The 27,992-nt window shown below is 39.3% G+C and overlaps 3 protein-coding genes across 9 annotated transcripts in view; 2 read left to right on the forward strand and 1 right to left on the reverse strand.

Moving 5' to 3' along the window:
- The window catches only part of blnk (B cell linker), a 24,321-nt gene extending 20,514 nt beyond the window's left edge, over positions 1-3,807 (forward strand). For all 3 annotated transcript variants that reach the window (XM_044372911.1, XM_044372910.1, XM_044372912.1), the window contains 11 exons: positions 67-91; positions 179-230; positions 401-461; positions 553-580; positions 762-792; positions 1,240-1,315; positions 1,459-1,487; positions 1,679-1,734; positions 1,836-1,919; positions 2,048-2,203; positions 3,163-3,807. In XM_044372911.1, the coding sequence (XP_044228846.1) occupies positions 67-91; positions 179-230; positions 401-461; positions 553-580; positions 762-792; positions 1,240-1,315; positions 1,459-1,487; positions 1,679-1,734; positions 1,836-1,919; positions 2,048-2,203; positions 3,163-3,279 (715 nt within the window). In that variant the 3' untranslated portion in view covers positions 3,280-3,807. The remainder of the gene's footprint in view (positions 1-66; positions 92-178; positions 231-400; positions 462-552; positions 581-761; positions 793-1,239; positions 1,316-1,458; positions 1,488-1,678; positions 1,735-1,835; positions 1,920-2,047; positions 2,204-3,162) is intronic.
- LOC122997023 (RE1-silencing transcription factor) lies at positions 3,623-9,785 on the reverse strand. 5 transcript variants are annotated; one of them, XM_044372908.1, is made up of 4 exons: positions 9,532-9,785; positions 9,005-9,143; positions 5,878-8,109; positions 3,623-5,765 (listed from the first exon to the last, which is right to left on the reverse strand). In XM_044372908.1, the coding sequence occupies exons 3-4, from the start codon at positions 8,093-8,095 to the stop codon at positions 5,110-5,112; spliced, it is 2,874 nt and encodes a 957-aa protein (XP_044228843.1). In that variant the 5' UTR covers positions 8,096-8,109; positions 9,005-9,143; positions 9,532-9,785; the 3' UTR covers positions 3,623-5,109. The 5 variants fall into 5 exon arrangements, with proteins under 5 accessions (XP_044228843.1, XP_044228839.1, XP_044228841.1 ...); XM_044372904.1 differs by having other exon boundaries at positions 9,005-9,149; XM_044372906.1 differs by having other exon boundaries at positions 9,005-9,173.
- A 3,800-nt stretch (positions 9,786-13,585) lies between these two features.
- On the forward strand, positions 13,586-17,449 carry ccnj (cyclin J). The gene is made up of 6 exons (XM_044373843.1): positions 13,586-13,930; positions 14,194-14,285; positions 14,439-14,649; positions 14,740-15,039; positions 15,947-16,106; positions 16,421-17,449. Exons 2-6 carry the CDS (start codon positions 14,217-14,219, stop codon positions 16,776-16,778), a joined length of 1,098 nt encoding a protein of 365 aa, XP_044229778.1. The 5' UTR covers positions 13,586-13,930; positions 14,194-14,216; the 3' UTR covers positions 16,779-17,449.
- Positions 17,450-27,992: the final 10,543 nt, after the last annotated feature.

Below are 27,992 nucleotides of genomic sequence, written 5' to 3' on the forward strand. Positions count from 1 at the left end.
ACTGACTCTACTTAAAATGAAAGTCCAAATAAGATTTTGAGATTTTAAGTTTTGCTTTTTTTTCAGAATGAATAGGAGATCTCCCACTGTTGTAAGTGATGACAAATGAACAGGATTTGATTTGACATACACTCCATATTTAGGAAAACACTAACTTATTAGTTTTGTGATTATGCAGGTCCAGGAGCCTACAGATGGTGATGAATATGAAGTGTGTGATCCAGATGATAGTGGGTATTAATTCAATCAGTTACTGTTGCTGTTTTACTTTTGATTTGTATTCAGAAAAGAGCTTTACCATGAATCATTTCAGCATGGTGCGCCATCTAGAGGACGGCCAGTGGAATGAGAAAAACATAAACTGGTAGATCACTTATCGTTGCATTGTATGCCCCTCTAGGTTCCAGTGATAAATCTGCAGAGGGGCCGCCTCGACCTCTACCTAAACCTTTGCCTAGAGAGTAAGTATCACTTCTCTAACTCTTCCAATTATATATACAGTCACCTGTTTAAGATTTAAGAAGACAATGACTGTTTTTTTTTTCTCTTCAGGAGGTCACCAAAACCACCTTTAAGGCCGGTAGGAACATAAGTGCTTAATTTCTGAATACCAATTCATGACGTATTAAATCATCATCGCTTTACTGTTTTTACTTTGCATTATCAGACTTGTTTCTTTACATGATCAGCTGATTTCTGACAACATTATGTGCTTATTTGTTTATGATGCTGAAAATCATTCAACATGACTCCTATTGCAGAGGCCAGACTTAAAACCCAGAGAATTTGAAAGTAAGTGTTTCTATCCGCTCTGACGTACGTATTGCCAGTAACACCAGACTGAGCTAGTATTTAAAATAGCCACTTATTGTTTTTACTTCACCACAGTTTAACCTGAATTGAAATTTATCAGTGCACATTGACATCATTTACTGATTGAACTGTGTTGTAAACAGATTCTCATTGTTAAAGTCCGTTACAGACTTTAAGTGACCTGTAGCGTCCCATTATAGTGTAATTACATAGATATGTACATGAGGCAGTACAGATTTCCCTCATTAAATTTATACAAAGGAGATGTAGATGAAAAGATAAAGCAGATTGTTTGCGACAGATGTATAAGCCTTGAAACAACTGAAAACCCTATTTACAGAATCCATTTGTGGAATTTGTCCTCAAATTCTATTTAACACTAAATAGCAAACATAAGCTAATAACAGCATGTGTGGATTTCCGCAGGCCGAACGCTGCCTTTGATTCAAACTGAGCAGAAACCTCCTCCAAGAGCATTCACGCTGGACTTGAAACGACCAAAGTAAGAAATGCAACACTCTGCGTTATGTTCATACTGTGCCGATGCATTTTTAATGCTCCTTGAATGAGGTAAAGTGCTGGTTTACACACAGCTTTGTACTGTGTATTTACTGTGGTCTGCTCTGTTTGTGGCCTTTCCTGCAGGATCCCCCTTCCACATTTTACCTCCCCCAGTAAGTACAGTGTGACTCTCGCTTGTGCATCACAGCAGGTTAACAACCATATGCAGAGGAGTAAACAAAGAGAAACAAATTATTACCATTTTTATCACAAAACATGTTATATTTATTTAAAATGTCTTACACTAAAAGCTACATTATTGCAAAACACCATAATTACAATGTTTGTGTCTCTGTTGCCCCAGGACAAACTGACAGAGGAAGTGTTTCTAATGAAAATGGGTCAACAGACCAAGATAAGGTTATCCTCTTACTTCATTATGCTGTAAAAATCAGTAAATGAATCCAGAAATATACAGTACTGTACTATAATTATTCTGTTCTCCATTTACTTTATTTCAGGACGCAGATGTCTATAAGAAACCGTGGTATGCCAGTGCATGTGACCGCAAGACTGCTGACGATGTCTTGGTTCGCTCGAATAAAGTGAGAATGTCATTATTTACGTCAGCACTGTTATTACATATCTATCCAAATTAGCACTTTGCAGATTTTTACCAACACACCCATATAACTCCCCTGCAGGGCTTGACTGTGAGTGTTTTCTGTTTCAGGACGGGGCGTTTTTGGTGAGGAAGAGCTCCGGTCAGGATGTACACCAGCCCTATACATTAGTGGTGTTTTATAAGGGCAGAGTGTACAACATCCCAATCCGCTTTATACAGACAACTCAGCAGTACGCGCTGGGGAGAGAGAAGAAAGGAGAGGAGGTATAGTGGATGACTCTTCATTTTGTTCAGACAAACTGTCACTGCCGGATTGTGGCCTACATTCCTTCAATGAATAAGGATTGTAAAAACATCCATGTTTATAGCTGTGTGGGCAGGCGTGTAAATCCAGCTGTTTGTCATTATTGAATGACATGGTGAATTTCAAATCCAGTAAATAAATTACAGCTCATTTTTTTTTTTAAAAAAGGATTTAATAATTTGCAATGAGAAAAGCCTCTGAAATAAGAACACTAAACACTAAAACACTACATTTGAAAACTCACACTGATGTAAATTTTACTAGATTTACTGCAGCTTTGATTGTTGTGAATGATTGATTGTTGACTATTGTAAATCCTATACTCATGATACCAGTGCTGGGAAATACTGACCAAGACAATATAATTTTTTATTGAAAGGCCGATATGTATCTTATCCGGGTTGGGACTGTTACTTAGATCTCGCTGTTTGTCACTGCTTTAGTTTTGAGTGTGGAGATCACACTGTAGTAAGAACACTTTCATTCTAAAATTTTGGTAATACCTCATCTTGTTTGGGAGTGGATCACAGTACTTAGTGTTACATTCTGCTGGTTTGTGTCACACAAACACTGAACACAGGTGAAACACTAAATGTAAAGAAACAATGACTGAAAATATGACAAAATCTGAATGAACTTTTTTAAAAAAGGCTTGTAAATGAACAATTTGGTTCATTTTAATTACATTCAAAACTTGGAAATGATGGCTTCAGTCACTCATAAAAATGTAATAAAAATAATCTTAACCATTTTAGGCATTGCACTTGACTGGTATCACAGTATCACACCCCAAAACTCAATGTTAAAGATCATTTAAAATATTGGAGCAATTTTCCGATATAAAGAAATGTCAGTTTCAGAGTAATTTGAGTAATCGCTTTATGCTTAGCCAGACTAACTGATTATCCCTTTTTTCTAGTATTTCAGCAGTGTCTCCCACATCATCGAGAACCACCAGAGGAACCCTCTGGTGCTGATTGACAGCCAGAGTAACACCAAGGACGCCGCCAAGCTGTGCTACCCTGTGAAGCCCTAGATGAGCCTCACTGATAGACTACAGCGAACAGCTGAATGTCTGGACTCATGCATCCCATCCCGCTGTGTTCACAGAACTCATTATCTGACACTTTCCCCTCTAATCTTTGTTAATCTGAGGTCCTGTCAGCGGGATTGTATACTGGACTAGTCTGCAGTGCTGGCAATGCAGAGCTATTGACTGCACTGACTCAAAAGACTTTGAACTCCTGCTTTTATTAAGATGTTTTTTTAAATGCTCAGTCAGTAAACAGTGTATTCAAATTAAAGCGAGGTATGAGACAGTGTTGCAGGTAGATAAATAATTTGTTTATGATGACAATACTTTGAAGAGCCAAACGATGCAATGTTGTATATTTTGTTTTAATAAAACTCTTTTTTTGTGTTGTACAACTCACATCTTCAGTCATCACAAAATACCACCAGGAACTGACAACTGTTTCATTTATTCTCCATCCAACACATAATGCTATCATACTCATGTAGATTTGTTGCATAAGAAAAAATCCTAGGCACTTGGTGAAAAATTCTCAGGTAATATTTTACAGTACCTCTAGCTGGACTATGTATATACACACACAATTATAAATCTTTTATCTAAATTGAAAAAGTATATATATTTACAGTGAGTTACAGACACTCAAGTGTTTACTCCGGAAACAGGGAAACACAATTTCGGTACATCTGTCCAATGGTCCTTGACTGACACACACACACACACACGAGCCACAGTCCCCCTCACTGTGAATACTGAGGGATCATGGCTGCATAAGGAAAATGTTGAGCCACAGGAGGACACCGGTCGAGATTGTCATAGGCTTCAGCCTGATACGGTGAGGTAACGGGAAATATAAATCCTCCTTTCATAGTGCAATTAAAAGATACGATTATCATTTTCAAGTCAAAAGTGAGGAAATTCATTGAGAAAAACACATGATCCAATTATCTAGGCCTCTTTATCTTTAAAAAAAAAATAAAAAAAAATCCAGATTTCAAAAGAAATAAATTTCACTAGTATTTCATTGACATCCCATAACACAGGTTTAGGTTTTAAAATGTATCGTGTCTTGAGGGATATCTGCTCCCGCTCACAGAATGCATGTAAGTACACCTCTTACAGATAATACTATGTTTGAACATAATTTGGAGTTTATACAAAAATTTTACAAATACACAGATTCTTCCAATGGCCAAAAAAAAAAAAAAAAGCATAAAGAAAAGCATATAAAGGCTAAACCTAAAAGAGTCATAAATAAATGTTGAATAAAACAGCTTATTGTCTTTTTGTTTTTTTCTTTAAACACACAGTTTTGGTATATCTGAGTAACTTGTGGGTCTCTGCGTCCCATTCCAAAAACATAAATATGATAGCTACCACACTGTATATCCTACCCGTATATAAACTGATCCATAAAACTCAGATGGTATGGCAAATATACATATTACAGTGTTCTATAAAAGATTCCATATGACAGTGTACTTAAATCACCTTAAATAAAGCTATTGCGTAGACAAAGTACAAACAGTACAAAGAACTATATTATCAACGCCACATCCTTGTGGCTGTACAAATAATTACTAACCTATAAAGAGTTTGTATCAAGCTACTCAGACTGGGAGAGAGACAATAGGTAAATGTTACCCTGAGAATGTGAACCCTCCAGAGAGTGTGACAATGATTTTTTTTTTCTCCTCAAAAACAACCATTTATAATTAAGACTTTAAAAAAAAAAAACACTGAGGAGACCGACTGTCACTGTTTCCATTATTGTTTTGTTGTATTGCAAAGTCATTTTCCAGACTACTTTTTGTTATCCAGTGTGTGCGACATTTAATCATTTTCACAGTTTGGCTTTTTCCACTCCATCAGATGTCGCTGCCGATGAACCATCCACATTTCCTGGCTGGCGAACACCCTGCCGCAAAACCAGCAGCGGAATTTGGTCGCAGTGTCCCTGCTGGGAGAGACAGCACCGACTACTTCGTACTTTTTCCTGCTCAGCCTACGAAGTTTCAATTTTAAGATGAACCTCTCCTGTACGGGGTTTTTACCATGCCCGGCATCTGTTGGGTCGTTTTTCTCAAGGACCTCGCCGCTCATGGCTGCGAGAGCATTCAGAGTCCTGCGTGACAGTACGACCTTCTGCACCTCTCCTCTGTACCTGCTGACAACCTCCATGATCCGGGCGACTTCGGGGATGTCTGCATCTGGGTGATTCAGCACCACGACAGGCTGGTCTCTCGCTGGACGCTTAATCAGCTGAAAGGGACTTATGGCTACTAGCTTAAGGGTCCTCTCCAGGTTTTTTGGGAACGGCTGCCAGCGGTGCACCGAGGCTGGTGAGGTTTCTTGTGGGATTGCTTTCCCTTCGGGCAAGTCGGTATTGTTGAGGAGATCTGGGCGGGCGGCTGCAGGAACTCTTATCCCTTCAACTCTCTGGTCACTCTCCTCTAAGGAAAGAGCAAGGTTTAAATCTTCCAAGTTACCTGCAAGATAAAAAGGTGAAAACACTCATTTCAAAATAGGTTAAAAAAAAAAAAAAACCCAGAAAATTCTTAACCATTCTGTCTATGTAGAAACTATAATTTGCTGTCTTACCCAGTGGTGTAATGACAGGTTGGGAAACAGGGGAAGACTTGGTGTAGCTGCTCTGAGGAGTCACTCCATCAGCGGCTGACACATGGCAGTTCGGGCTACCGTCAGAGGGTCTGAGCTGTGAGTTCTCGGGGCACATCTCGGCTGTCGCAGCCATCATATTTGACTGGCATGTCTTTCCAGATGAACTGCTCTTGTCAACTTCTGTTTCCAAGCACTGCTGTGACTTCTCTTCGTCATCCTGCTTTTCTTGATTTGTCGACGGCAAGCCTTCGAGCTCGACAGGTTCGTTTCCGACTGTATTTTTAGACCCTGTAGGTTGTGCTGCACAAGGTGGAGTAAGATCTTCCCCTGGCTTTGATTGTGCGGCGGATGTGATGGCTTCACAGGGGTCGTGCTGGTCAGTCGTGGAAGCTTTGGTCCATTTCTTCTGCTGTACTTCTGTTGACAGCGCGTTTTGATGAACCTGTGCTGTCTCCTCCATTGATGTATGAGGATCTGGCAGTCCATGGTGGTCATCAATTGGGCCGTCTCCTGATGGAGACAAAGAGCTTTGTGACACCCAATGCATCTCTTTCACAGGATTCTTCTTCAACACTAACTTTAAGGCCACTCCTGAGGCTCCTTCATCTTGCTTTTTAGATCTGTGCTTTCTTTTCCGTCTTCGGTTCCTTCTCCTGTTTTTTGGTTGAGCTTTACGAATGGATGTCTGCTCTTTGCTCTCATTTGTAACCTTCAGTTCACTGGAGATATCAATTCCATCCTCATGGGCATGTGCATTTTTAGGCTCCGCGTGTTCCTCGTTATCTCGATTGGTCTTTAATTCCTGATTCTCTCTGTTTTCTTGCATCCGAGTGCATTCAGATAGCTCGTTCGGGGTGGACATTGAGGCATCATTATTTAGTTTTGCTTCAGTCAGTGTATGATCATTCAAATTTGACTGACATCCATTTTGGTCAACTACACAACGAGCATCATCAGCAGCACTCTCAGAGGAATGAGTTTCCTTTTCTGATGACGCCATCATTTTCAGCCTTTTGGCATAAGTGGCACCGTTCTGGGCCACAGTTATCTTGTTCTTGACCGTTAGGACGGTAAGATCGGCCGAGTTCGACATGATGCCATTCTCTGACTTCGGGTGAAGGTTCACTTCTTGAGGGACATTTGACAGAACGGTTTTGAGAGCCTTGGTCCATTTCTGGTCACCGGTCTCCCCAGCTACAGATTTCATCAAAAACTGTTGAGTCTGCTCTAGTGTTGTTTGTGGATCTGACAGATGGCAGTATTTATCCAGGAATTCTCTCCCTGGCAGAGAAAGGCAGTCCTGTGTCAGCCAGCACATTTCCCTAACTGCACTTCTTGTTAATCTAGGCTTAATTTTTGGGAGTGGGTCATTTGGCTTCATTGCTATGGAACGAACCTCCTCCTTCTTCTTCTTCTTGTTACCATTCTGGCTAACATGGTGAGCATTAACATGCTTAGCCAACAACCATTTCTGAGATGCCTCGTAGCCACAGTGCTGACAACGTAAAGTGTGAGCGGTTGTTTTAGACCCAAACTGATTATTGTCCTTTGTGTGTAGCGACAGATCGATCTCATTAGCACCTTCCAGGCCAAAATGTTGTGCATACATGTGCTCTAAAAATAGTCTAACATCCCCTGTGGAGAATTTCTGACACATTTCACATGAATATTTGCCATTTTGGCAGTGATACATAGTCAGATGTGCACTGAATTCAGACCATGTGCGTTGAATATTGTCATTACAAATGCTGCAACTGGAAAAAGTGTCCTTGTGGCTTAATAGATGAACCTGAAGGTGGGAGAACTCGTGTGTATTAAAAGCACACATATGACAAGAAAAAACTGGCAGGCTCCCTCTGTGGTTTTCCTCGAAGTGTCTCACTAAGTCTTTGGGAACATATTCCAAGTTGTCCTTGCATTGAGAGCATGTGAACCTGAGTGTATGCCTGCTATCAGTTGTCCTGTGTTGACTCTGTTGTGCTTCCTGGGGGGGCTTCTTTGATGAAGGGCACACTGTGCTTTGCTCCCTCTCCTCTGCTATCTTCTTTGGTCCATGCTTATCTTCACTTTGCATAGTTGGGGGCTGAACGGCAGTCTTCCTGAGGTGGAGCCGTTTGCGCCAAACTCTATTCTTCTTGTTGACACGCCGTTTATTATCTCCTGCGGAGGTAGCTGCACAAATATCCACCGAATCCATGGGTTGTCAAGTTTCTGAAAGAGATCCAAAAAACAAGAGATCAACAAACAAAATAGTACAACTCCTGAATGAATGCAACTAATCCAAAAATGCTTGTAAAATGCATTTATTTCAGTTATGAAATGCTTTCAGAGGACCCGGCATGCTCTGTGAATTAAGACTTCTGTTTCGCAAAGTAAAGCGATAAAAAGAGGCTGCATTCACTGTCCCACTCTGCCTGTTATTTTTGCTGCAAGTCCACCTGTTGCTGGCTATGGTTCAACTTGCCTTTGCACGGATATTCATTCATTATTCTCTGGTTTAACACAGGGAACTCAGATCACTATCAACCACCAGGTGTGGGACACTGAACTTACACTCACCTGCTCTCGTAGTAGTTATGAACTTGATTCCCTGCGTAAAAAAAAAACCAGTGAATGCGCTATGAAGGAAGCTACAACTACATACCTGTCAAAACTAACAAATGCACCAATAAATACACTGCAACAGCATGAGAAATGACTTTTCCGTAGCAGATTAATCGGGGGAGTCGTGCGGCCATTGTGTAGTCTGACTTGACCACAACAAAGTGATGAGACTGCCTTTGTGACGAGCAGCAAACGCCTTGGGAATTGGGAAGTTGCGATAAAACTACTCCGCTGTAGTTTTTCCATTTCGCAGGAGAACGTGTTTAGTCATTTAGCCACCGAGCTCACTGTTAAAACGTTTTAGTGTTTGAGTGATTTGAATTAACGTGACGCACAAGAGCTTACAAAGACGAAATAACTTGAAGAATAAAAAGCGTGCTAACAAAGTTACGCCAGATCGGTTTTTTAACATTGCATCGAGTTATTACTGCAGATAAACCTGCCGCGTGATATAAATGAATAATACATCTGTAGTTATTTGTAGAGTTGTCTCGGTTTTTACCTTTTCTTTTGTGGAGAGCTTGACAGCTCAGCGACTGGCAGCCATGATGGTTTTCATCCGGGGATTACAGCCTCTGAGCTCCTTTAGCCTTTAGCCTGGTGCCTCCGACCGACCGAGAGCCTGTCCTGTCCCGGGCCCACTGCTCCTAACAAACACCACAAACGCTGCCCTGAGTGCATTAATGTAGGGATTAATTCAAATGTGAATACTTAGCTTCTGTCCCCATAAGGTAAAACAACCCCCACATGGTGCCAAATTACATTACAGAAAAGCATTTATAACCCTTTTTCGCAATAAAGACAGTCCTGCTCAAACTGAGCTCTACTGGTAGCTACATGATTGAAATGAATCTATTCAGCCTAACACTGCAACTCCTGTGGGGGACATCAGAGAGTCCAGAATGGACTAAAATATTCATGTGTCAAGGTCAACTACCACAGTCACACAAAATGTATAAAAACTGCAGGGCAACCACTTTCTAGCCCCCTGCACTATCTGTCCCTGTTATTAGGCCTATATATGCCCACCTGACACAGGTGAACTATGAGATTACAAAAGATTTTAAGCCACTGAAACATTCTGCAAATATCAATGTATCAGCAGCTTCTGAACCCAAGTCGCTCCAGGCCTTTGGTAAATCAAAGCTTTTGGGGAGCATGTGCTCTGCTCCAGTGCTGGCCCAAATATTTGTGGGGGCGCCATGAGGAGAATTTATACCCACGCCCGGTGCCAACACCACATACTAACACTGCAATGTCTCATAAATTGTGTACTTTACGCATAAAACAGTCTAAAACACCTACTATATGTAAAATCATACAGAGCAAGGGTACGTGTAATTGCTGTACAGTGTGGTTTGTAAGTGATGGTTAAATGCTTAATTATTTTCCCCTCCAAAACAATTAAAGTGAACTGTGTGAAATGTGCAGAACAACATTTAACATTTAGAATAGGCTTATTGAAAGAAAAACATTCATTTATTCAGTAAAACTTGTAATCCTCTAATATCTAATCAGTACAGCATTCTAGTTTTTATATAAAAACAAAATAATGTGCTTAAAAATGAACAGAGAAGATCAATGACACTTGCATTTATTACCGTCAGTTCAACAAGGGAACACTGTGATGAGAATAAAACAAAGCTTAGTGATATTGACTTGGAAAAATATGCAACATTTTTCATACTCAGTTAGGGGCCAGTTCACTTATGCTCCGCCAAGTGCGTGCTTCATTGGTTTTTCAGGCAGGTACAGTATAATGGAAGACCCATTATCTTGCAAAACACTTGGGAAGTGCTACGCCGTAGGTTAGTTCTGCTAGAAGCTAGGTGCCCTTTACGTCTGTCCAGCAGTTCACAAATCCCATTAACACACAATAAAGGTCTACTCCCCACAGTTCAATAACAGCCATAAAAATACCCCACTGGGGCTGAATTTAGTAAATGTGAGGCACTATATTTCATCTAGGTGATAGGCTGTAGATTAATTCACACAGTGACCTTTTTGTGATCTATAATGAGCCTCCTTAACATGAATATGAGAAAAATATATTCAGTTAACTATTGTTTTAGAGACATGTAGCAAGTCATTTTTATATTTCACTTAATGTAGTTTAAATTAAGAATGTCATCTTATATTTGCTGACTTATTATGTGCTGGACCACTATATTCTTTACTGCTATTTCGTTTGCTATATTCATTACTACTAAGATATTTCAACATTGTTGTCACATTGTGAATGTGTCTATATAGGCAGAAAAACCTTTGTGCTGTTTACAACCTGGGACAAAGCCCTTTTAAAACTAAGAAACTAAGGTAAAGACAAATATTATTTGTGTTGCCAAGGAACTGCTCTTGTACCATTTAGCAGAAAATCAATGATTCGAATTTAGAAACCAGATGAGTCATTCAAGATAATTGGCACCAATATCCTCAAATAGCCTCAGCCAGACTATTTCTGATGTCGACTGGTCCAAAAGATGATATTTCTTCTGCAAACACTGAGTAAGCATCACCCTGCCAGTCCCAATACAGTGTAAAATCAATAGCTGAAAGACTGCTAACATCCTCCAGATTGGTATTTCTGTCCATCTGTTCGGAGAAAGAACAGCAGTGGGTTGTTCACACTGCTGAGCGGGTCAAAGGCAGTCAGCTGCCCTCCAGCAAGGAACTGCATGACACCAAGAGGAAGAAAAGCACAGAAAGGACAGCCACCAGTCCTGTCCACCCAGGACACCATTTGTTTCCTCTGGGAGACAGTTCCAGTCCATTAAGAGCAAGACTACCCACCACCTCAACAGCTTCCACCACAGAGCAGTTAGCATCTCCAATTCTCTTAACCCCCTGCATGCACCCACAATCTCTGGACTGCTCATTTTTTAGTATTTAAAGACCACCATGGTGTCTTTTTAAAAGTTTGTACTCCATTATCACTTTCTCTGACACACACATGTAAAATAAAATATAAAATAAAATATTTTCCTGACAATAAATGACTGCACTACACAGTCCTATTGTGTCCATGGATGTGCCTACTTAAAAGCCCCAGAAAAGCTTACATACTCGTTTTACTGTCAGGAAAGTTCTGTTGGCTGAACACACAACACTTTCCTCCATAGATTTTAGCTCCATGCAGCCAAAAACTCCCACACTGCTTGAATACTCATCATTACTAAATATTGCATGCGTTTACATGATGTACAATGTATAATCTGCTGAGCTCTTTAATTTTATAAACAATGAATTGTTCAGGTAACCTGGGACAATCCATTGATAAAAGTTTCTTTATTTCTTGAATTACAACTTTTGATTGTTGCCTTTACCTATTTGGGTCATATTGAATTGTGCTGTGCTGCTGGGACAAAGTGACCCAATTTGACTTAGTGCTACACATACAACACAGTGAATTATTTTGTCAACATGAAACTTAACATGCATGACTCATTGTCTGGGAAGAATATGTACAGTATATGTATATGTAATACATTTGCATTAAGTATGTACACAGCATTTATGTTGTTGATCTAATGGGAGTAGTGAAATGAAAAAATAAGTGATTTCACTTCATTTAACAAATCCTTCCTAACATTCCTAACTATTTTATCACTTTGTATTTCATGAGAAAGAGGGACAAAACAGATAAAGACCCACTAGCATCATCTAGCCTAAATCAGCAACAAGATATGCTTAAAGATACTCAGAGGGCCTTGACACTAACAATGCCAGAGAGCGAGAGTCATAGTGATAGTACCAGACAGGTTTCTCTGAAACCGAGAATATAAGTTCAAAACAACTGGGGAAAAAAAACGTCTGTGTATATTTTCTAGAGTAACCATGATTTTTCCATTCAGGTCTTCATTAGAAATGGATTTACTAACATTATACCTCACCAAAGAAGGTAAATGGCACTTTTGTCGCTATGTGTGAGCTAGCTTGGGTAAATGGCTATCATTAACCAAACATGTCATATTCTCCAACATGTTATTTGAAATCAAATTCAATACAATATATTTCAAGCATTCTTCAGAGATTATATTTACACTTGATTCAAAACCCCAAAGTGTGCCAGGTCAAACTGACCCAGCGACTGTGCGCATTAACAAAAAAGTAAACAGAGGGCAGAGTTAACTCTTAGAATATTAGCTCAGATTATTGTGGGGAGTATGTAGGAATAACCAGCAACACTGTGTCATAATCTTAAAAAATCTCTTTTTTAATGTTACAGATATCTTATATGGTACAGATTGGTATTTTGTCCAAAAATGATATATAATTGGAAGGGTGAACCAGATGAATTTAAGTGCTAAATGAGACAACAGTTAATTGTTTTATAGAGTTTTTAGTAAGGTTTTTCCAAAAGCCAGTCATCATGTTATCTCTTTCTAGTGGTACCATTAACAAGGACACATAGGTCTTATTTCTCACACAATATAGAGAGACTTATTGAAAGATGTATCGTAAGATTATTAGGTCTGTATTTCGTCAAAACTTTGCACTAACAAATAGTAAACGCTTTTGAGTGCACAAAGTCAATGAAAGCTTATCAGTGAATTGCACTTTGTTTTGCACTTTGGCTGTTCATGGTCGGCACGCATCTAGTGAAATGATGTCTTTTGGTGAGATTTTCAATCAATAGTAATCTATTCCATATCAATATAGTTTCCAATAAAATTACAGGCATCTATCAGTTCTCTGTTGAGAGATATATGGGTACATCTTGCAGTGAATAACTGGATCCTTATCGTTACTATTATATTTCAACTCTGTTTTATTGTGCATCGGTTGCATCTGGCTGAGAGCTATCCAGTCTACCCACTGATTGGATACTGAGTTGTCGTACTTACTTGTAATTGGCTGCGCCCTGTGTGCTCTACTAGTGTTGCCAGTGCATATGCTGCTTTCAGGTACTAATCGGAAACTTCTCACTCAGTTTAGAAATACTAAAACACGGACTAAAATAGTCCTGGTTATTCCTGGTTAAAATCTGCCTTTTACCAAAACGTGTAGTCGATTCCGTTTTCATAGTTTAGTGATCAAAGAAGCGTGTTTTAGGACGTTTGTATTTTAGAAGCACATACAGAATTAAAATATATGCTAATAAGTTGTGTAATATGTCACATTAAGCCTAGTGGCAAAAAGTTGGCCTATAAACCAATTTTACAACCATTTTTTGACTCGCTTTCACTCGCTAAACGCCACATTTCAGCTTTCCCGGCCTTATTTCCTTTTGTTGTTCATTGTTCCTCAAGTAGAAATCGGTGTTTCCAGCAGCACGTTAAGGCAGCAGCGTTGTTTGGTGAACTCGTGCTGAGCAGAGGAGCCTCGCCGACTGCAGCAGTGATTGTAGTGAACGAGTATGTCCGGGTAGTTTGAGTTGAAGTTTACTTCAGTGAAACTGGCCGCAGTATTCACCACATGTGCTCATTGGGTGAGTCTCCACTTTCCAACAGTCAGCATTAACATTTTTTATTTACTAATTCGGAAAAAAAAACTGAATGAACGACAGGCGCTTCATCCCGGTACCTACTGCTGACCTGCTAACGTGAACAGTTAAATGGCTGTGCATAACACTACACCAACTTTAAAAGTGTCGTATCTCATTTATCACTAAGTGTTTTTTTTTCCTGGGCAGAGGATCTGCAGCATGAAAAAGTACTTGACTGATGTTATGTCATACGTTTTGCCTTTCAGAGGTTTCCAAAGCACTGAATTAAATGGAGCTAGAGGACCAATGGTGGAAAGGACAACTCGCTGCAGATATGTACCAGGAGCTACGATACAAAGTGAGTGCGTCACAGATTGAGTGGGGCAATTACTTTAAGTGTTTTAATCTTGTGTCATGCTTCAATTTTATTCTTACATGTCATGCTGTTTAAAATTCAATGACCATCTTGCCTGCATGTTTTCTGTCTCAAACACAACATGTTGTCTGTCAGGAACTCAAGTTGCCCTCCTTCAAAGGCCAGTCACCTCAGCTCAACTTCAGGCGATACTTTGCAGACCTCATAGCCATTGTCAGCAATCGCTTCAGGCTGTGTCCTGCAGCCAGACACCTGGCCGTCTACCTGCTGGACCTCTTCATGGACCGCTATGACGTCACGGTGCAGCAGCTTCACATGGTCTCACTCTCATGTCTTCTTTTGGCCAGTAAGTGTGTAACTGACCTGACGCTGCATCGTGTGACTGGTTAGTCTCTGTGCTGTCGTGTTTTCTAAGGGTTCACTTTCCTTGCTGCAGGTAAATTTGAGGACAGGGAGGACCGGGTGCCCAAGCTGGAGACCCTGAACAGCCTGGGCTGCATGAGCTCCATGAATCTAGTCCTGACCAAGCAGGGTTTGCTACACATGGAGCTGCTCCTGTTGGAAACCTTCCAGTGGAACCTGTACCTCCCCACAGCCGCTCATTTCATAGAATACTACCTGTCTATTGCAGTCCATGAGGGAGATCTGCATGACGGCTGGCCTATGACCTGTCTGGAGAAGACCAAACTCTACATGGCCAAGTATGCCGATTACTTCCTGGAGGTCTCCCTCCAAGGTAAGCTGCAGTTCAGTTAGGTCCCAAAATTAAAGTTCAGTAAGTTCGAGAAATCATACATATTAGAGAATGTGTACAATACAAATGTCAAAGGGTTCACTGTCACCACTCATATTACTTTTGTATACTGTCTTACAAATGCAGACTGCAGTAATTGCAGAAGCCGTGACATTAAGAAAAAAAGAGTTTAAAGTTTTCATGTTAGCCGGCAGACTGCTTAACAGATACAAAGGTTGTAACGCCTTTATTTTATTCAAAAAAGAAAAAAAAAACCTCTGCGTTTAGATAATCTTCACAAAATGCAAGGGGAAAATACAGTACATACCAACAAAATGTGTCTATTGAATGTTTACAGTTCTGTGTCTGTGTTGACCAATCAGCGACAGGAAGTTAGTTCATGAGTTCCTTAAAAGGTTCTTGGTCCCCTAAGAAAGTTCCTGCAGTGGAAATGCTCTGGAATAACAAAATGAATTACTAAGATGTTGGTTCATCAAAATGGGGATTTTTCAATTACAGATAACAGCTATGGAGAGAAATCATGAGTAAATTTAGTTTGAGCTTTAGCTAATGTTAGCCGTGGCTGTCTTATTAGATAGCTTTCACTTGATACAGCACTCTTAGCCGTCTAGTTGACTTTTTCTGGGAGGCATCAAGTGTGGTGGCAGCTTCGACAGCCCATAAATGAGCAAGTCAGAGTGAAATTATTGTGGTTTCTCTCTGGTTTTGGCTCAGTTTTCTAGTTACTACAAATTTAACCTGCTGTCTTCACATAAATTTAAATGGCATAATGTTTTATGTTGTAAAACAGAAACTTAGATTCCAGTCTTTTCCCGTCTTAATATGTAGTATCTTGTTTTTTCCTTTTCTGTATGTGGTTGATAGATTTCTGTTTTCTTTCTTCTCTTAGATCATGTGTTTTTGTGTTTTGCCCCCTCACTGGTGGCTGCTGCGTGTGTGGCCGCCTCCCGCCTCATCCTCCACCTGTCCCCTACATGGCCACCCCGACTGCAGTGCCTCACAGGCTACACATGGGAAAACCTAGTCCCATGTGCCGAGAAGCTGCTAATGTGTGTATCTATCGATTGCTCACATGACGACCAATTGCTCTTAATAAAAATGACTGTTGTCACCAAGGCACATAAATGTACAGGAATTTATCTTGGTGACATTGATGCAGATATAAGCTGACAGCTCACAGCACATGTTGACACACATTGCACAAGGACAATAGGATCTCACACACAGACAGTGCAAGCAGACAGAAGCCTTTACATTTCACGCTACACATTCAACAAGAGGCACACGTCAGTGCTCATCTTATAGCACTGAATCTTTTCACTAATCAACAGTGCAACTCTTTGTCCCTTTTTTTTCCCCCCAGTGCACATGACAGTGATGTCAAAGAGGCCAACAAGCAGAAGTGCCAGCAGCCCAGCCAGCAGCCACCGCAGCAGCAGCAGCAGGGCCAGGCGGTGTACCACAGTTCAAGCCAGGCAGCCTCTGTGGCCCAGTACCTGCACAGGCCCAGCATGCAGTACGCCCAGCAGGCTCCGCAACCAGGCCTGGCCCTTAACCACAGGTCTGCTTCCTACCTCAGCCACTCCAGCAGCCTGCAGGCCCCGAACGTCGGCAACGCTCAGGCCATCACAGCCTCGCTAGATCCAAAGTCTAACATTCCCAACAGGGCTTACCAAGTCAGCATGCACTACACCTGCGCTGCTCCGTGCTTTGACAGATAATGAATGTTCAGGATTTAGTTTTTGGGGAGGAGGAGATGTGATCTGTTTCTCTGGGACAGAAGAGAATACACTGAATGAAAAGACGTGTTTTTAATTTCAAGAGACTTTGATGAGATAGGTGCCGCACTTTGAACAATAAGGTGTACGCGATGTGCAATATGCATGCTCTGCTGACATTTCTGTGGCGAGCCTGCATGAAGAAAATTTTTTTTCAAGATGTTTGAGATATCGGGTGTGAATGTTGTTGTGAGGTGGCTAGAGGCAGAGTTTGCACCACTGTACCCACCAGTGTTACTGTACAGTTTAGCTACAGACCAAAAGTCTTGTATTTATTTAAGCCAAATTACCTCAGAAGTATTGAACGTACACGTGCCTATAGCTGTGATGTTCATTACTATGCTAAGTTAACAGGGCAGTAACAAGAAGGGATTTCTGCCAGTTAGTGGTGGACGAGAAATAAGAGAGCACAGTTTGTATAAGTTTTCTATACCTTGAACTTGTTTTTGTTGATGATTGTCATTTGTAAAACTAGGAAAGAACGTAGTCCTCTTGATGTCACGATTTATTTGTAGAGAAATTTGTTGCTCTTCTGTACACAGAGGATTTCAGTCAGTGCTGTGCACTATTACGATAGTTTTAAATAAAATACAAATCTCTGTTAGTTGAACTGAGATACTTGTCCATCTGATTTCTTTGATATTCTAAATGGTATTGGCTAAGAATTATCACTGTATTCACTGTATAAATTTGAGTTTTTACCTTTTTTATGCTGCAGAATAGGATGGGTTGCCGTAAACCAAATTTTGACTTAATCTCCTCAGTGCCTCGATCATCATCTGCTGCTGGAACATTGAATCACTGAGCTGATTTTTGACCATGTGTGACCCTGAAGAACACAAATCGACAGGATTTTGGTTTTGAGTACCTGTGAACAATCTTCCTGCAATCTTTTGTTGGGCAGTGTGATGTAGACTAGACAAACCAATACTGTATAACTAATCTACTATAGCTAGTAAACAGTTCCAAGGTGCTTGTCAGAAGATAGTAAAGATACTGTACTTGTCAAATTCTGGTTGTACTTTGAATACCCTTTTGCTTTAGAAGTACAGAATCCTATTTGTTTAACTGATGAACTAGTTGTGTGAGTTCCTGAAGCCAGCAGCAAGAGCAGCCAGCTAAAGAAAAATCTTATTTTCAGCTTTATCCTATTCAAAGCTGTTATTCAGCATGCAGCAGTGGAGACCAATTAAATTACTGAAGCTATTAGTGAAATGTAATTAAGTACATTGTTTTGAGGTACTTGCACTTTTATTTTTATTTTATGCTACTTCTACTTCTCTGGGAAATATTGTACTTGTTCACTACATGACATTTTTTTGATAGATATTGTTATTGATTGCATTGTAGGTTACAATTTTACAAAACAGATTATAAGATATGAAACATTGCTACAGACTTAAATACCCAGCAATATACACTCACTGGCCACTTTATTAGGTACACCTGTTCGACTGCTTGTAACACAAATATCTAATCAGCCAATCACATGGCAGCAACTCAGTGCATGTAGACATGGTCAAGACGATCTGCTGAAGTTCAAACCAAGACTGGGTAAGAAAGGTGATCTAAGTGATTTTGAAGCTGGCATGGTTGTTAGACGGGCTGATTTGAGTATTTCAGAAACTGCTGCTCTACTGGGATTTTCGTGCATAACCACCTCTAGGATTTACAAAGAATGGTCCAAAAAGGCGAAAATGCCTTGTTGATTATAGAGGTCAGAGGAGAATAGCTAGACTGGTTCAAGCTAACAGAAAGGCAACAGTAACTCAATCACTCATTTCAGCCAAGGTATGCAGAAGAGCATCTCTGAACGCACAACACGTCGAACCTTGAAGCAGATGGGCTACAGCAGCAGAAGACCACACTGGGTGCCACTCCTGTCAGCTAAGAACAGGAAACTGGGGCTACAATTGGCACGGGCTCACCAAAATTGGACAATAGGAGACTGGAAAAATGCTTCCTGGTCTGATGAGTCTCATTTTCTGCTGCAACATTCAGATGGTAAAGTCAGAATTTGGCGGAAACAACATGAAAGCATGGAGCCATCCTGCCTTGTGTCAATTCACTGTGGGATTTCAGGATAAAAAATATATTATACACAATGGACAAAGGATGTTCTATTCAGAATAATGTAAAAAGGAAACTGTCTGTTTCCAATCACTAATTCCACTTCTGACACATTCTAGAGAACCCAGGTAGCTGCACAAAAAGTCCACAACTTTTCAATGTGGAATTTGATGACATGATACACAAACATGCGGTGGCATACTCAGGTACTCAGGCATACTCATGTTATAAAAAGGTACATTTTGAAGCATGTCACATAAGTGCACAAACAATTTGAAGACTATTCATTGTAGAATTAAAAATTATAAAAACTATTTTAAAAAATTCATAAACACAAACACAATGTGTTATAGCTGCTCAGACTATTATAAAAATGAAACTGTCCTCTAAAAGTGACATATGACCTATTTGTTTGTGTTTCCTTTAAAAATGTGGCCTGTGATATATGAATATCATCTACTGGGATGTTCAAACAACCCAAATGTCATATGGTGCTGGGTTGAGTCAAGGAACATAATTACTCCACTGATAGCATTGGAACGTTGTGTGGGAGGTTAAAGGTGATCTTTGATGTATTAGAGTAATTATTGTGTGTTTTCAATCCAAAGTCTACGTTTTGAATTTGTCTTGATTCTCTTGGCATACAATCAAGACCATCAAGATCTACCATTTGGGTTGTTTACACGTATGTTCAGCATTGTCATGATGCCATTTCTTTTATTGTAGCCAGTATTAGAAAACATTTGTAAATGTTACATGAATGTTGCTTTTTATTTGTTCTGTATTTGAATAAATGCCATTGTTAGTGCCATTGTTTCCTCTAATTGTGGTTCTGCTTTGGAAACAGACACCACTCCTATGACCCCGGCACGAAATGTAATGACACCAAAACCCTACAACTAGACACTTAAAATACAAAAATAAACCACAATGAACTAAAACAGTAAGTGAAATCAGGTACTGAAAGCAAATCGAATGACTTAAGAGGTGACATAGAAAAGTTGCCTCCCCCAACTGGCAGAGCATGGTATGGTTCAAAGAAAGCATGAGTGAAAGGTCTTGCAGGGTGATTTGTGTTTGTGTATTGATATACATTTTAGAGGGATTGTGTAGCAAAAAAAGGTGTTTTATATTCAAAGGGTCTTTATTCCATAGTGAAGCGTTCTTGAACTTTTTGTGCAGCTACCTGGTTCCTCTTGACTGTGTCAGAAGTGGAATGAGTGATTGGAAACAGACCATTTCCTTTTCATAATAGGCTGAATATGATACCTTGTTAATCTGTATAAAACATTTCAAGGCTCTGTATATTCAAATCCCATAGTGAATTCTCCCGAGTCATAACCTTCTTGGTGAGCCAGTGAAATTGATTTGGCATTTAGAACAATAGATAAATAGTGTATTTTTTCATTTCACTTTCTGAATCAAACCTTAATATTAATAGTTGACTGTAAAGTAAATGAAAGTGACAATGAAAAACCTCATTACCAATGTGTGCAGAAGGATGTAACAGCTGGTTTGACCACAGTCTTGTATCAGCGGTTAAGTATTGTTGCTGACCATGTCCGTCCCTTTATGACCTCAGTGTACCCATCTTCTAATGGCCACTTTCAGCAGGATAACACACCATGTCACATAAGCTCACATCATCTCAAACTGGTTTCTTGAACATGACAATGAGTTCACTGTACTAAAATGGCCTCCACAGTCACCAGATCTCAATCCAATAGAGCACCTTTGGGATGTGGTGGAACGAGAGATTGGCATCATTGATGTGCAGCCGACAAATATGCAGCAACTGTGTGATGCTATCATGTCAGTAGGGAAAAAGATATCTAAGGAATGTTTCCAGCACCTTGTTGAATCTATTTCACAAAGAACTAAGGCAGTTCTGAAGGCAAAAGGGGGTCCAACCCAGTACTTGCAAGGTGTACCCAATAAAGTGGCCGGTGAGTATGTAAAGGAGTGAAAATTAGCTCCAACTACAACAGTAAAATGCTTCTTACACTGAATCAGTAATAATAGTCCAATAATCTGATGAGTACTCTTACTACTAATACATTAATTAGTTATGTACTTTTACTTAAGTACATTTTGAATGCAGGATTTGTAATGGAGTATCTTTACATACTGTTATTTCTACTATTACTTTAGAAATTTTAGGACGTATAAAAATCCTCTGCATAGAATAATCAGTTGTGTCGGACAGGTTTTTCCACAAAAGTTGTTTAATTACCATGTTTAAAATGGCATCTTCTCCTTCTACCTCTTTAAAAATCTGGCCCTCAATTTGCTCCAAATTACTTGTGATGTCACAAATCTTGCCCATAGGTATGCCCCTTAAACTCAGATTTAAAATGAGCACAGAGAAACTTTCCCTTTTCAGAAGATGAATATGAAAACAGCCTTTTGTTGTCAAACTCTGCACGTACATCATTCTGCACAGTACACGTTTTTGACTGGAGGGAGACTTTAAGTAAAGGATGTGAATGTTTCTTCCGTCAATGACAGAAACGAATCTTTTCTAAATTATGGATTAGTTGCATTAGGTTGTAAATGTACAGTAAATTATCAATTTCGCTGCAATGTTCCTAGATTTAAATTTCTTCCAATATGTTACTCCATACTGACTTGTTGGAATCATTGTATTAAATGCTTCACAGTATCTAATGCAGTAAAGGGGAGGATGTTCTGTTTCAAAGAAGCATGGGAGAATACGCTCTCCATGAACCACCTTCCAACCAAGAGTTTTTTAGTTTTGTTTAGTTTTGAACCATATATGAACAAATCTCATATCTTGTGACAGGGCAATCCACAGTCTGTAGAGGGCAGTATGTGCCACATCTCTATTGCAGCTTTTTATCTCCGTGGCTTCTCAGCTCCACTACACTCTTACATTTCTGCTGTCTCTCCCTGAAAAAAATCCCTACTAGAGTTTTCACCTCACATACTGGCCTTAATAATGTCATATATAAATATCAGCAGTCTTCAAAATTTGTCTTAGAGTGCCACTGTGCCCAGGTTCAAAAATCCCCATGACACACCTCTATTTTTGGGACGGTATTGAAAATAAACTGTGTAGTCATTTTCGTTGTTACAGTCAACTTTTAACCCCAGTTTAGACTTGTTTTCTTGGCTCTGAACTTGCGATAATGCGATTGGTTCATCAAATAATGGGAATGAATACGCCAAATATTTATTCTGGGATGTTATTGTTATATAGCTCTGAGGTCACCAAATGTCCCTACCATCATGCTCATCAGAGAAGGACAAACAAGAATGTTTAGACACGAAAAAGTGCCCCTTTCACCTCACTTACACAAACTCCAAATTTGTTTGTTTCTCTTCCACTTTTAACATTATGAGTCTGCAATCATGGCTGTCCTTTTAAGGAAGATTCTAACTTAAAATCAGTTCCTGTTTTAAAACAATGTGGTCAAGCCTTCCAAGTGAAACTCTCATGCTCTCCTGATTCCTACATGTCATGATGCAGCTACTGAAATAGCATTTCCTTTCTGGGGTTATTATATTCTGCAGAAAGCTTCCTGTGGAGGCGGAAGCAGACTGATGAACCTGGTCGCAAGAACCAAAGTCTTCTTGCTATTTGAGATTGGCTGGTGCCCCTCCCAAACAAGCTGTTCACTCACTGTAGATATTAGTTCAGCAGCCAAACCAGTAGGTGGACCATGATTTATGAAGCTGTCCAGGCTGCTTTACCTCTCTGTTTTATCTTAACTGTATATTTATTCCCTATATCTTCCTGTCTGGGTGAGGACAGCGGCAGAAATTACACACCTTTCAAAACACACACTGGCTCTGTGTTAATCCTTGTTTTTGGCTGGTGCTGGAAAACTACAATGAACAAGGATGGAGGAATTATAGTTAAAGGATAAGTTAAAGTCTGTCTTAAAACAACAGTCAGGTGCCCATATTAACACTGAAACAGGTTTTGCTTGCTGTAGTTGTTCCTCCTGTTCATACTGCCCATGAAAAGATCCCTTTCTGATCCAACATGTGATGGGGAACAACAACTCCTCTTTGCAAAAATGCATTTCAAAGTTTATCCGAAGTTAAGAGGCTTTGGCTGTCTGCGTTAATGAAATCGATTAAAGTTAGAAAGTTAGTCTTAAAGTTAGTCTTTTTAGAACAGAATTCCCTCTTTGTGTTTCCCTGGACAGTGTACACGGGCATGTGAACTAAATAGTGAACCTATTCTTAAAAGTCAAAGGTAAACTCATCCTGTGAGGCATGGGTTGAGTTTCAATACCATATGAACATTTTAATTTACCAGAAAATGTTCTTGGGTTTGGTCTTCATATCCCAGGAGTAACAGATAGCATTGGGACTTCTTGGATGGAAAAACCAGTAGATGAAGTAGTAATAAGTTAAATGACTTTCACATACTTTTCTCTGGTTGCCAAAACTTCCTGACTGTAATGTTGTATCTGGAAAACCCACCTGTCCACCCATCCATCTGCTACTAAGCACTAACTGGTAAAACAAGCCCTAAAAAAATTAGATAATTATATTTTTCATGTTCAGAATGTATGTTTATGCGATGCAGTGATCAGTCTAATGTAATGCTCTGATAAATTAGCATTCTCAGCCTAAAACACAGCAGGTCTCTTGGGCATGAATTTTCCCAAAGAGGAAAAACAACAGAAACTACTTATGAATCATCCAGCTAAAGATGAAAAAGTGAAAAAGAAACATTTGTAATATAATTAGTCATGTCATGCTGAGAGGAACTTGTATCTTGATAGTACTCTCTGAATTTCCAGGGGATTTTCCTTCAAGTCCAGCAGTATTTTCACTTCTAAATACAACGTAGCATCTTAAGTTTATGAAAGTCATTTTCAGTCCCTTCAGTGTTATACCAAGTAACAATAGAACTGCTGATATTGCACAGTTTAAATATGGGATTTATTTTTGTTGTAAGATATTTTGTGACATCTTGATAGACAAGCTTTAAGGATAGACTGCTAGCGTCTGACATTTTGAGCAGGACCTAATGTTAGTAAAGCAACAAAGAGACTTTATTCTGGCAAAGGTCATGGCAAAAGAGTAACATATAACTCAAAACAGAAGGGGGCCTAAAACTGACTCTTGTGGGACACCTCACATTAGACATGTGAAGATGAAGTACAGTATGCAAAAAAGGGGGAGGCATAGAGTTTTATCTGAAAGATACAAATGCAACAAAGTTACACCATTAAACATACTGTAGGTTCAGATTTGTCTTAATACAATGTGAAGAATGTATTTCTGCACTGAATGAATGACTGAACGTGGATTTTTTCCTCCATCTTTTAATTTGGAGTCTGGCTAAGAAAGGGTCACTTCACATGATAGGAGGAGGCCCAAGATGGTTCAATTAAACAGAGTCTTGACTTTGATTACAGCTGTCTCTTCAGTGTGTTGCAGTTTTCTGCAAACAGATTAGAATTTCTCAAATTGTGATAACAGCTGGGGGGGAAACCTTCTTTTTAGCACTTCAAAGTACCAAATAACTCTTCTAGGGACTGCTTTTGACGAAATCTGGTGAGTAATTATTTCACAGTGGGTGACTGAAGAACACAAGAGTGGAGAAATGAAAAGGCCTAAAGAATAAGCATTAACAAATGTCAGACTTTGGTTATATGTCTCTCTCTCACCTTGAGGAATGGGCTTGAATGAAGTTGCGTTTAGAGACTGAGAGAATTATAAATTACTACATTTCAGAGGCTGAAAGTAGTCCGACGTGTCAAGCTGTTCTACTGTGAAGTCAAACTGCTCCTTTGGTGCATGCAGGCAAAATCATTCCTCTGGGTTACTGTTCACAAGACAATAACTGCAGGAACTGGTGTGAGGACTGCTGCAAGGCACACTATGGTATTTGAGTCTTTCATGTTGCTAGGGCCCAAAACACACTTAAACATAAAGATGATTATCTTGATGACAAGAAGATTTCACACTACAACAGGAAGTATCACCTCTCCTACTAAAGTTATAACATTCAAAATAGTAACAATATGTTTGGTTTGATCCTGGACTTTTTTTTTTACATAGGGTTAAACAGTTTTAAGAACTTAAGGTGGAAGAATTCAGCAGATAATTGCAATGACAGCTTCATTTGTTTATTTATGTAGTCATATAGTTAGCTAGATGTGAATGGACTTTCAAGATGTTCAGTTCAACGGAAAGCTGCTATATATTAAGACCTTTTTAATAACCTACAATAATCCTCAAAGGAGTCAAGGTAAATACTGATTGGTTGTCAATAAGTCAGAATGCAACATATGACAGAGGCGGCACCTTATTCTCATACCTTTATGTGGTGTTTTAAACATCTGTTTGTAGACAAACTCCATCATCTCTGGGTCAGGCATATTGCTGGTCTAAAACTGGAACACACATGCACCATATCTCTACACTTTCAACAATCTGCATATTGATGATCAGCTGGATGATGACTGAGCTCACTGTCAGAAATGGCTTGATCTAGACTGTGGAATGCTATATGTGTGCTGTTAAAGCTCTAACCTTTTTAAACCACTAACAGTGCAAGATATTCAATGTTGTGATGTCATCAAAAAAGCTAGAGTGTGTCTTCTAACACATGAAGTATTACACAGAGCTCATATGGTGATTTTGATGTGATAGTGTTACAGAGGACAGCTTAGTCTGGGAGTGACTGCACTACTCATGGATTAAACACGGATCAAATCAGGACATTGCACATGGAGGGGAAAAAAAGTCACATTTTTATGCTGTACTGCAGGGACTGATGCATCCTCCTCCTCCAGATTCATGAGCTCATTACACATAAAGTGGCTCATGAAAAACACATTGTCCACCCTCTGAAGGGAGATAAAATAAGATGATATATTACCAACAAAGTTTTGAAAATATATTTTCTATCATTGTATCACGATAAGCTCCTCTCTCTCTTTTTATTCTTATTGGATGATCTGTTTGCTTTCACTCTATTCAAAAGGCAGATAGTACAAACACAAGCCAGCATGAATACAGTATGCCATCAAGATCTCTGCTGTATATTCAAAGGAGATGAGGAGGCCTGACATGTCATGTAATACATAGCAATATGCTGTTTGTGACTGTAGTGATAGGAATCTTTTGAGTAGAATATAACTTTACGTCTACCATGGTGGACAATAAAGTCAAAAAACCATCTGGTGTCGGGTTTGACATTCCCACGCTGATGAATGCATGCTGTGCATGCTTTATGGGCAGAGCATGCGCACTAGGGACTTCTGCTGGCCAAGCTGACTAACTTCCAGTTAGCTCTCTGCTAACTTGAATGGAGATAAAATACTTTAATCGTGCAACTCTGCTAGACTTTCCAAATGTTATCAGATGGATCAAATTCTGATAAAATAAGTCATTTTGCGGGGTTGTGACACTCAAAACATTGTTAGTTGCCAGAGGGACTCTATAGCGCCTCCCAGAGCTCAAAGGCTCAAACTGGCTGAAGTTAGGATGGGAACTATCTGCCAAGATACTCCTTGCCTTCTTCTCCATCCTTTCTGTAAAAAGTTGAGTCAAGGGCTTTTAGGGTTTACCAACTAGTAATGCTGGCCATTAACACAATCCTGGAAAGTTTATTCTTAGATCTACAGGTTAGGTGACCGTAACAGACAGGAAGCGGGAAAGATAAAACTCTCTCAACAAGAGTTTTGAACACCAGTTCTAAATTCTGCTAACACCGAGGTTGCTGAGTCTTCTGAGAAGATAGAAACACTGTGAGCATCTCTTGAAAATATACTCTGCTTTGTGGCTTTAATTTGTTCAGGTGCCATTAATTGTTTTCATATGACAAAGTTGTTCTCTTTCTCTGGAAGCCATGGCTTAAGAAAAAACTTACTGTCAATCAAGTGTTATTTAATAAAAGTACTTAATATCACATTCATCATGTAATATCAGGTTGATTCTGCAGCTTTCTCTATTTTTAAACATTGATTTTCAGCTGTTTCAAGATTCTGCTGCCTTATCTACTGACATCAGTAGGTGAAACATGGTTCAGTTAGAAACACAATGTGCATAATAATAATTGTTCTCGATGTTAATGTCATGGATTGATTAATGCATTCATTGCACTTCATAAAATGCTGTTACTATACTGTAATGTACTGAGCAAAATTATGTTGAAACAGGGTTGGTAGATGACAATAACCTCAGTATGTTCAAATTAAGCTACTGCATCTCTGTTACTTGTGACCTTAGAAAATAGGTGGAATAAAATAAATAGATACATTTATACAGTTAAGAAACAACTACCTTGTAATAAGCCTCCCATTGAACTACCCCAAAATGCCCCTCACACTTTCACTTATTTTGTTTTTACATAAAACCAACAAAATCCATAAAACCAACGCAAACCAAAAGTGAATCATATCTGTTTCTAATTTAGAAAAGCATACTGTTTATTTTATAATACTACAGTCAACATTACTTTCACAATAATCTATTTAGATTCTAAACTTTGCATTTTCTCAGGGATTTGCTGTAATATAAATGTGAGCACACATAGTACTCCAGACTGCTAGGCACTGTGCTTATTTTAGACATTGCATAACAATGTTTCATAACCAAAATACTGAAAACAGACAGGATGCTCATTATTTGATAAAATCATTTCAAATTCAAATTCTATGCAGCAGCTCTCTGCAGTGATGCACAAGATATTAGATGCTACCCTGTCATCTCCAAACCCGCCCTCTTCTATAGGTCATACTTCTCGTTTACTGTTCAAGCGGTTTTGATCACATGCATGCAGTGCTTCCTCCTCCATATGTCAGCTTCACATTTTCTCTGTGTGGTTTTGTTGGAGTTTTCTTTATAATAAAGAATATTATTTTGGAGACTTCACATACATGAAATCTGCAGTTTTCAAGTGATGCCATTCTCAACCTCAGCCTGTGTATAAAACAAAAACCTGGTTCATATGACAATGCTTCATAAACACGCTGGCACTGGCGGGAAGGCACTTAAGCTTTTAAATTAACTTTAAAACACATTGCAGGAAGAGGAAGAATAAACCTTCAAATTATAGAGGTCATACTGTGCTTGAGATATTCAAGATCAGATTTA

Source organism: Thunnus albacares, chromosome 14 (assembly GCF_914725855.1).
Source record: "Thunnus albacares chromosome 14, fThuAlb1.1, whole genome shotgun sequence".
NCBI lineage: Eukaryota > Metazoa > Chordata > Actinopteri > Scombriformes > Scombridae > Thunnus > Thunnus albacares.

Coding starts and splice junctions, on each gene's coding strand:
- LOC122997023 (XM_044372908.1), bottom strand. CDS start 8,095: ATGGATTCGGTGGATATTTGTGCAGCTACCTCCGCAGGAGATAATAAA. Junction 5,766..5,877: donor ACCTGTCATTACACCACTGG/GTAAGACAGCAA, acceptor TTTATCTTGCAG/GTAACTTGGAAGATTTAAAC.
- ccnj (XM_044373843.1), top strand. CDS start 14,217: ATGGAGCTAGAGGACCAATGGTGGAAAGGACAACTCGCTGCAGATATG. Junction 14,286..14,438: donor ACCAGGAGCTACGATACAAA/GTGAGTGCGTCA, acceptor GTTGTCTGTCAG/GAACTCAAGTTGCCCTCCTT. Junction 15,040..15,946: donor CCTGGAGGTCTCCCTCCAAG/GTAAGCTGCAGT, acceptor TTCTTCTCTTAG/ATCATGTGTTTTTGTGTTTT.